Below are 10,103 nucleotides of genomic sequence, written 5' to 3' on the forward strand. Positions count from 1 at the left end.
GTGCTCTTGCAGAGTCCTTGTGTTTCCATTCTGTCCTGAAGGAGCCAGGGGGTGGGCGGTGGAAACCTCTAGTCCTCGGTTCAGAAACAGTATCCATGAAGCTGCCAGGTAGGAGGACCGTGCCAACGGGCACCGCCTTCCTGAAGAAACTGAGCCCAGATGGCCGAGAAGAGAAGCCAAAGGGACAGGGTGGCCAGAAGCCTCCGCGGGCCTGGAGCTGTCGTCACTGAGCCAAGGGAGCCGCAGAGACCGTGGTCTGAGCAGGGACCTGGAGGTCTGTGCGCAGGTGCCGGCCAGGGCGTCTGCAGAACACTTTGCAGACTAGATGCTGAGGTCTCAGGGCCACCCCGGCCTTGAGGCATGAAGTATCAGCTTTGACCGTGATCCCGAATTGTCCAGCTGGTGCAACACCTAGGGTGGGTTTTGGTGCCTGGACAGTCAGGTGAAGCTGGACCAAGACTGTTCCTTCAAACCCTTACCGAAATGGCATCCGCGCTGGCCAGGGGAGGCTGGGAGACACCGCTGGGCAAGGCTGGGCTCTGGTGTGTGTGGGGGCGGAGGCAGCGGGGAGGGTCTGCCCCCAGGGTTGGCAGGATCTGAGGGGGTTTGGGTCCTGGCCAGCCCACCTAATTGGCCTGCCCTGGCCGCGCCCGATCAGCCAGCTGGGCACGGCAGTCCAGCAGATCATCCCGGAGGCGGGCGATGTCCTTGGCGTGCTGGCCCAGCGTGCGATTCAGCTGGTCCACATGGTCCCACAGGCCCTCCCTGGGCCCCGGCGACTCGGCTGGCAAGCTGTCCAGGCCCGCAGCCAGCAGGCCCAGCCTCCTGCAGGCACCTTCCACTCGGGCCACCCTCTGATCGAAGTGTCCCACCGCGTGCCGGAGCTCCTGGGCCGTGTCCTGGCAGCGACTCAGCCCGCCAGCCACCTCAGCCATGCTGGCCCTGAGCTGCTCCAGCTCCCCCCGCAGGCTCAGGACCTGCCTGTGATCGGCCCGAAGCCGTGAGCCTTGGCTGCTGACCTGCTCCTGGATGGCATGGACCTCAGCCTCCACCTTGCGTTCCCGCTCATCCAGGGACGTGTTGGCGGCCAAGAAGGCATCGGAATACTGGCTGACGGAGTCGCTGAGGCCCGTGAGCGACTTGCTCACAGAGTTCAGGTTGACCTTGAGCAGGGTGATCTCGCCTTGGAGAGAGCTGCCCGTCGCTTCCGCCAGCTGCCCCTGGACCTCAGCCACGGTGCCATTGAGCTGCTGGAGCAGGACCGCGTGGCTGGCCACCTGGCGCAGGAGGGCCTCACTCCGGCTCTGCCAGGCCTTCACCTCGGCCCCGAGCTTGTCCAGGACGGCAGAGGTGGTGCCGGGGGTACACGAGGTCTCCAGCGAAACCAGCCTCTGCTCCAGCACGGCCAGCTCCGTCTGCACGAGGGGCCGAGCCGGCCTGCCTGGAGGGGCGCGGTCGTGGCTCAGCTCCCCGGCCAGCGTCACCAGGCGTTCCTCCAGCCTCTGCACACGCTCTTCCAGTGTGGTGTGGAAGCCGCGCGAGCCCCAGCCCCCTTCCTCCATCCCCAGACAGCAGCCCCCGGCTCCACCCCCTGTCCCGTTGGCGGTCTCCACGCCCTCCAGCAGCCCATCCATGCCCCCCTCGAGCATGGCGGCAGACAGCCGCGTGAGGTCATCCCCATCGGGGGCGCCGCGGCCCCGGTGGGCCTCAATCACAGCCTGCAGGTTCCTCTCGAGGCTGTCCACGCGGGCCCTGATGAAGGCCAGCTGCCCGCAGCAGCTGCCCCCGCCAGCCACACTCAGGCCCTGCAGCCGGGTACCCAGCTGTGAGAGCTCCCGGCGCAGGGCCAGCTCTCGGCCATCGAGGCTCTGGTGCAGCCTCCGGCTGGCCGCTTGGCCCTCCTCACACTGCTGCCGCACCTCCTGCACATGCAGATCGCACGCGCTCTGGACGCCCTGCAGCTTCTGCTCGAAGCCGTCCAGCAGGCTGCCCCAGAGCCGGTGCAGCCGTCGGTCCACGTACTCGTCCAGCAGCGCCAGGGAGGTGAGGGGGGACGGGGGCGCCTCCCGCAGCCGCTGCAGGTGAGCCTCGTGGCCGAGGGCTAGCCCGTGCACTTTGTCCAGCAGCTGCACCTTGGTCCGGAGTGTGTTGCTCACCTCGGTCACCTTGCTCAGGATCTCATCCAGGGGCGGGCTGAGCGGTTTTCCAGCTCTGTCTCGGGGGCTCACGAAGCCCTCGGGGATGACCCCAAAGCCCACGGGGGTGGCAGGAGCCCTGGGTCCACCAGTCATCCTACTGGGGTCGTCACGCCTAGCCACCAGGCCGCTGAGGGTACCATATGCTTGTGCCAGGCGCTGGACGTCACCCTCCAGGCGTTCCAGCCGTTCACCAAACAGCCCCGGGCCTTTCCTTCCTGGGAAAGAGGAGGTGAGAACCCCAGGAGTATCACTGGCCTGGCTCACTCAGCTTGTCCTATGGCCCAGATGCCGAGAGATTTTCTGTTCTAAGCCGACCTTGCTGGGCATGGCTCCCCGCCAACAGCTGTGGCAGGGGGGCTCTGGGGGGCTCGCCCTCATGCCCAGAGTGAGATGCACCCTCCCCCACCCGGCTCGGGCTCCGCCAGCCTGGGTCAGTCCCCAGAAGCCTGATCACCTTGGTGGGGGTCTCCGTGGGCAGACTCACCATGGGGGCTTGGGGCCACTCTGCTGGAAGGAAGGGGCCTGGGGCCCGGGCCCACCTGCCCAGAGGGACTCTGGGTCTCAGGCTCCGGCTGAGGTGGTGTGGCCCCGTGGTCCGTGAGGTGCTCGGGACAGCCTTCTCCAGCGAGGCCAGGGCAACAACGCCAGGCAAGGTCCGTCACCGTCTTGTAGCCCACCTTGTATCTGGGTCTGAGCACCGAGCGGTACCTGGGCCGGGGGCGGGAGAGGGCAGGGCTCTGTGTCCGTGGGCAGGGGACCCTGCCCCCTGCTGGGACCCAGGGCCGCTCTCAAGACTCTGGCAGAAAGGCTGGACGTCTCCCAGCTTCACTGCCCCACCAGGATCTCCCCCTTGTCTGTGCTAGCAAGGCAGAGGGGTGGCAGCAGGCCTTCCAGAGGCTCCGAGATGCCTTAGGGAAGGGGCAGGTCAAAGCCCCGCCCGCTGTTTTGCTGGGGCCAAAAACTAGTGGGAATTTAGCCCCCAGACTCCCCAGACCACTTGGACCCCCTCTGGCTCACTCTGCCATCGGAAATTCCAACTCTGGCTTTGGCGGCACCATGAAAACTTCTGACGAAATCCAGCCTCTCCCCTCTGGGTAGGTGAGAGGCAGGGCAGAGAAGCTGAGGCAGACAGCCCGTCACACTGCCTAGGGGCCACTCCCTATCTGGGGGGCCTCTTACTTCCTTCCCCTCCCCCCTGGCCTGCTCCCAGAATTCAGCTCTGGCCCGGGAGGCTGGCGGAAGGGCACCTTTGATGCTGAGCACAGCAGAGAGGCCCAGGGATGCAGGAGTGCTCCCCATGGGGACTCCCTCCTGTTTACCCACTGATACACGGGAGCAAACAGGTCTGTCTTCAGACACACATTTGAACATCTCCAAGTACAGACCTGTGTGTCACACCTGCGTGCAGCACATCCTCGGCCCACCCATCTGGCTGAAGCCCCAGATCTTGGGCTCCCAGCATCTTACCCCTGGCCTGCCTTCTCCACGGTCAGCGCCACCTTCCCTGGGTCTGCCCACGGGCCCCCTCTGCAATCAGCCATTGCCAGTGTGACTCTCTGCTCGCCTCTGTCCCCACCCCCCTCTGCCTTGTGCTGCTGCTCCCCTGGGACCCTCTGTGGGCTCCAGCCTGAGCCTGCCCTGTTCCCTGCCCGTGTGGGCACAGGGGAAGGCCCTTTGGAATCCCAGGAGTCGCAGCCCTGGTGGAGCTGGCTGCTGCCCTCCGCTGAAGGCAGGCCTGGAGCTTGTGCCCTGGGATCCTGAGTGGGTGAGACTGGGGGTGCACTCACGTGACTGTCCCAGGGCACTTGGGCCCCCAGCCGCACTGCCGGTATTCAGCCTTTAGGTAGCTCTCCGCTCCCTCCTGTAAGACGCAGGTCACATTCCTGTGCACGACGTACGCACAGAGGGCCCTGCAGGGGAAAAGGGCATCCTTGGAATACCTGGCCTGTGCCAGGCCCCCTGAGGCTGCTCCTCCTCCCCTCCCCGACTGCGGGCCTTAGCAAGAGACCAGACTCTCATCTCTCTGCCTCTTTTTTTTCTTGTCCCACCTTGGAGGATCGTAGTTCCCCGACCACTGATCAAACCTGGGCCAGGGCAGTGAGAGCACTGAGTGCTAACCATTGGGCCACCAGGGAATTCCCTTCTGTGCCCCTCCTTATTTCTGGGATCCAGGGCCCTGGTCTTGGGTCCAGCCCACTGCTGATTTCTCGGATCCCAGCCTCCCCGTCGGATTGGTCACGGGCTATGTAAGTACAATATTGAACCAGGTGCCTGGTGCAGCCACCCTTCTGGCCTGGGGAAGAGGCCCACCCTGGGTTTTCCATGCCACACTCCCCACCCCTCTCCAATTCCTTCACTGGCTCTTCGCTCCTTATCATGGCGTTGAAGCTTCTGAGGTCCCAACTTGGTGCCTTTGAGACCACACTTCGCACCTTTCCTCCCCTGACTGACTCCTGGGGAAATACATCCCACCTTGGAGTTTTCCCGCTCCTATCTTAGCTCCTGGTTCCCTGCTCTCAGATCACTTTTCGTACCACCTCCTCCAGGAAGCCAGCACTGATGCGTCCAGGCCTACCGAGTGTCAGTCACGGGCTGGCTGGCTGTGCTTCTCCTATAATACCGCTCAAACTCAGCGGGAGCTCACATTCAGCTAGCTCCTAACTCACCTGAAACTACTCAAGACCAGACGCTGTGGCAGGGGAGGCCGCTGCCTGGCAGATGCCAACTACCTGCGGACTGGACCCCATAGAGCTCTGGAGCCACAACGCAGGCCCAGGACCCAGGGGGCCCCTGACCAGCTCTGCGGCCCAGCCACATGGGGGCTCCTCAAGGGCTGCGCGGGTCCAGGCTGACCGCGGGAGGGGGCGAGCCGCAGGGCGCACGGCTCCATCTCCTACCTGGCGGGGCAGCGGGAGAGAGGAGATGCCCCGGCGCGGGATGGGGGTGGCCCCGCGTGCTCCGCGCGCTCGGACCGTCCGCCCTCCCTCCGCTCCCTCCACCTGGTCCGCTGCGCCCGGAGTCTGCACACAGCGCAGCTGGAAAATGTTACTTCGCTGGAAAGGTTTCCGCGGGCACTGCCAGGACCCCAGCCGCCGCGCCAGGCCCCCTCGGCTTATTTTCCTTCACCAGCCCCGCAGCCCCCCGGAGCGTGGGGCGCCCGGCCGGGCGGGGGCTCGCCCTGGGGTGCCCGGCGCCCCCGCGCGCGCGGCCCGGGGCAGGTGGGAGCGCCGCCCGGGGCCCAGCCCTCCCGCTTCCCGCCCGCGGCGCGGCCCGCGCTTACTTGTGCGGCCCCGGGCGCAGCCGCGGGCGCCATCCCGTCGTGTAGAGGCTGTAGCGGGAAGCACCCGGAGGCGCGGGCCGCGTGAGGAGCGGGGTGCCCTTGGCCTGCGCCCCCGAGAGCAGCGCCGCCACGGCGCACAGCCAGACCGGCAGGCGGCGGCGGCCCATCGCGGCCCCCGGGGTCTCCACCTGGCCCCGCGCGGGGCCCCCGCCGGGTGTCCGCCCGCCGCCCCGCCGCTCGCCCGTCCGGGTCCCGCCGCCGGTCGCGGCCCCCGGAGCTCGCTGGCCCGGGCGCCTGGCGCTTCGAGGCGGCTGCGTCCCGCCGAGTGGCCGGCGCTGCTCGCGCCTGGGGCCGCCGAGGGGAGGCGGGAGGCGGGCTCTGTGCGGATTAGCATAAACTTGGGGCCGCGTCGCTCTCCTCCGCCTGCCCCCTCTCCGCCGCCAGCCCCCCGCCCCAGCTCCCGGCTGACGCCCGCGAGCGAGAGGTTAAGCAGGGAGCAGCCCCAGGGTGGCAGGGGCGCAGGTCGTCGACGCCCCGGGGGAACCCCCCCAAACACACCCATCTGCCACCGTCGTCGTCCGCGTGCACCCGGTGGCGGTGAGAAGTCGAGCCAGACCCCTGGGACCGGCCTGGGCACGGGGCTAAAAGCCGTCCACCCGCGGAACACACTCGTCTTCAAAGCCCATGCGCACCCTTCAAAGCCCTCGGTCCAGGGCTCTAAAGACGAGATGACCGTGTTTGGGGACGCGCCAGCAACACCTCTGTAGCCACCTCCTTGGAATAGGCCCCAGACCGGCCCTGTTCGCTTGCTCTGCCTCCCTGAAGCCTCATTGTCCCGAGGTGCCCAGGACATCTGATATCTCTGCTGACCCCTCCCCGGGCATCTTAAACCCTCTCTGCTCCCTAAGCCTCCGCAACCCAGCCCGGTGGTCAGGCTGTCCTGCTCCTTTTCTTATCTCTCAGGTCTCTGGCTGCAGGAAGTCCCAAATGCCCATCACCCCTCCAGCCCAGCCAAAGATGCTCTGCTTCTCTTTGTGCTCTTAGCCCTCTAGCCCGCAGCACTGACTCATTTCCAGTGAGGACTCAAAGAAAACCTTTAGGTCTTTCTCACAAGGAGCTGTTGTTAGGCTTCCTCCAAATTTCCCTAGTGAAATTGACTCTTGGAACTCAGGAGTTGACCTTGACAGTCATCCTCATTCATCATCATCTTGTTGGCTTGCTAAGCTGCAAGAAGCCTTTTGAGTCCTGATTCTGTCTTCCAACAGAGTGCCACTCATTCTTGGCTTTGTTTCATCCACCCAGGTGATCCTCACCATCTCTGCCTTTTCCCAAGTAAAGGTGAGTGTGCAGAAGATGCAGAACTCTGAGGCACACCTGGAGAGGTGAATTCACCTTTGAGATGTGAATTCACAGCCTTTGGGAAAAGCGATGCTATCAAGGATGCTGGACTAGGGCAGCTCTGAAGCCCACATGTGCGCCTCTGCCCTCTTCCAGCCATACCAGCTTGTGGGTCTGGGGTGGGGTGGGGTGGTTTGGGGGGGCGGCACATACCCGAGCCAGGCAGGCCAACTGTTCTCTCTCCTGGGCTTTGAGATTGAATGAAACACAGAGGCTGAGGGCGATCCAGCTTCCAGGTGGAGGTTCTGTTTGTATCCCAGGGCTGCTGTAACGAATTACCAGAGGTTAAGTGTCTTCAAAGAACAGAAAGTTGTTCTCCCACCATCCTAGAGGCTAGAAGTCCAAAGTCAAGGCGTCAGCAGGGCCACAGGGAAGCGTGCTTTCTTACCTCCTGCAGCTTCTGATGGCTCCTGGCATCCTTGCCACCTTTGGCTTGTGGCTGCATCTCTCAGCGTCTGCTCTTTCCTGTGGCCTTCTCTCTGTGTCTCCGCATGGCCTTCTTCACATGGCCTTTGTCTCTCTGTGTCTCTAGCTGCTATTTTCTTATGAGGACACCTGTCATTGAGTTTAGTGCCCAGTCGCATCCAGTCTGGCCTCTTAAATACTTACATCTGCAAAGATCCTATTTCCAAATAAGGTCTCATTCTAAGCTTCTAAATGGACATGAGTTTCGGGGTCGGGGGGAATGCCATTCATCCCACTGTGGAGTCCCTGAGGGGGAGTGAGAGCCCAGGGCATCCTGTAGCTGTAGCTGGGCAGGAGTTACGGGGAAGCTGAGGTGGAGAGTTTGCAGAAGAATGGGGTGGAGTGGAGCGGCTGCGTACTCAGGAAGAAATGAGGTGAGCTGCTATTGTGACAGGCTTCCCCGTCTGCTTCCAATAACCCACCTCAACTTGAACCCGCTTCAGTGGGTTCCTGCTCCTAGCAAATGATGCCTGTCTGAGACAGCCTTTCATCTTCCACCACAAATCCAACGAAGGTACTCCAGCCTTTAGCAAAGATGTCCATGCTGCTGGGCAAGATACATGGGATCCATAATACGATCTTGATCTTGTAGCCACCAAATGTCCACTTCACAGAAAGTGAAAGACATCTGAGTGGGAGATGAGCAGAACTCTAGTCTGGGTTCTGACTGCCTGGCAGCACTGCCTATCTGGCTCTGGGAAAAACTCCCTACCTCCCTGGCTCCAAAGCTGTGGTCCTTTTCCAAGGGGTCCCACCCTCTTCCTCACTCCCTCCCCCAGCCCAGATGTGGGATCTGCAACTCAGAGGGATGAGGTAGACCTTGTCTGAACTCAGAAAAGCCTTCATAACACAGGGCTGAAAGGACAGAAGGAACCCTGCTTCCCCCTTCCCCAGGTGGCTGATATCAAACACCACGCTTCCTCTCTAATGAACTGGACTGGTTTCGGAGCCAGCACTGGGGCTGCATTCTGAAAGGCCGGGAGGACATGGGTGGGGAGATGTTCAGGGTCTTGGCTGTACCCAGCCAAGGCTGGGGTCTCCCCTGAATGTGAGGGGGCCCCTTTACATCTGCCAGACAGGAAGCCTAGGGAGGCCAGAGGCCAGGGAGGAAGGCAGACAGTCTGGTCTTGTCCGCCCCCACTCCGACTGGAGTTTCCACACCTGGGTGCAGGCGGGCGGAGGCGCCACACAGAATCAGGCTTTCTGTTGCCTGGGACGTGCTCGGCCACATCCTGATGCACCCTGTCTACCCGAGTCCACCTCCAGACATGTGGACGGAAGCAGATTTTTGCCAACTTTCATTAGCCCCTGATGACAGATGGGTCATCTCTTCAGAAGAATAAGGATGCCATCAGGATGACAAGATAAACCTGGAGAGGAACGTGTGTAGTCTTGCATTGAAGGTCCAGGGGGCGATCACGAGTGGGCACGTCTACCAGACTCCCGCAGTTTCCCCTCCTTCCTCCGTGGGCTCCCTGGGGCAGAAGGAAGAACGGGCTCCTGGGAGCAGAGAAGACGAGAGAACGAGAGAACAGATCCCAGCCATTCTGAAGCTGCAGCCTGACAGATAGCGTCTCTTCACACAGAGTTCTGTGGGTGCTTGGCATCCCTTGCCTGCCTCCACGCAAATCTCAGAATCTGAGGCAGTTCCTCTCCCCTTTTTGGGCTCCATCCACCTGCCCCAGGACATGCTCCCCACTTTTTTTTATTGAGACCCCACCAAATAAGCTCCTTGAAAGCCTCATAAAGCTTTCTGGAATGTGTTGGGTTGGCTAAAAGGTTCGTATGGGGTTTTCCATAAGATGCTACACAAAAACCCAAATGAGTTTTTGGCTAACCCCATAACTCCCCTGAAAGAGACAGAAATAGGACTGAAACTTGCTGGCTGTCTGACACAAGCCCTTCCCATCACAGATGAGCCCCTGCCCCTGGGAGAAGTGCACCCCCGGACCTTCAGCCTCCTGACACAGCTCAGCTTCCCTGCACATGGGGTACCTTTGTAGCAAGGCTCTGCCTAGGTCCAGCTCTCTCATCAATGTAAACATCAATGCACTCCAAGCCCAGTTGGCATTTTGATGGCACCCACACCATCAGTAGGGGTTGCTGTCAAGTGCATACATGTTTCAGTGGCAAGGGTTGGGAGTGCCTCCTTCTGGCTGGGCAGAAGTGTGACCTCTCCGAGACCTGGGGTGGGTTGGCGTGCAGCCCTAAGGTGAGAGTCTGAGAGACAGTCCAGAGATTAAGGAAACCAGACTCTGTAAAGCCCAGGTGACGGACTTCTGAGAATTACCTAGAAGCAACTTAAAAATTGTGCAGTGCTGATGGGTCCTCAGCAGGGACACATGCAAACCAGATGCAAATATTATGTAAATCATATGCAAAATACATGCGTGGGCCTCCCAACCATTGCAAATGCCAGATGTGGCCCTTGGGGACCCTGAGTTTAGCTGAGCCAGGCTGTGGAGCTCAGAGGTGACCCAGGACTTTGCTAGTCTCTTGTGGTGGACGGGAGGGACTCAGCTCCATGGCCCTGCGCACACCTGGGGGAAGGAACCAGACAGAGGGTCGATCAGACCTCCAAGCACAAGTTCCATAACCTTCACGGTGTCAGTTCACCCCTCCGAGCCTCTGTCTTCCCATCTGTAAAATGGTTGACTGCAAGGACTCATTGAGAACACTGACCAAAGATTCTGTCTGCACAGCCAGACGCATAAGAGACACCTGGGGCCGAGCTCAGAGTCCTTCCCTGGGTGGTGGACGTC

At 61.8% G+C, this 10,103-nt stretch overlaps 1 protein-coding gene across 1 annotated transcript; it reads right to left on the reverse strand.

Moving 5' to 3' along the window:
* Positions 1–2: 2 nt before the first annotated feature.
* EMILIN3 (elastin microfibril interfacer 3) lies at positions 3–5,897 on the reverse strand. The gene is made up of 4 exons (XM_070381750.1): positions 5,479–5,897; positions 3,986–4,108; positions 2,683–2,906; positions 3–2,413 (listed from the first exon to the last, which is right to left on the reverse strand). Exons 1-4 carry the CDS (start codon positions 5,643–5,645, stop codon positions 627–629), a joined length of 2,301 nt encoding a protein of 766 aa, XP_070237851.1. The 5' UTR covers positions 5,646–5,897; the 3' UTR covers positions 3–626.
* Between the last annotated feature and the right edge of the window lie 4,206 nt (positions 5,898–10,103).

Source organism: Bos mutus, chromosome 13 (assembly GCF_027580195.1).
Source record: "Bos mutus isolate GX-2022 chromosome 13, NWIPB_WYAK_1.1, whole genome shotgun sequence".
NCBI classification, from domain to species: Eukaryota; Metazoa; Chordata; class Mammalia; order Artiodactyla; family Bovidae; genus Bos; species Bos mutus.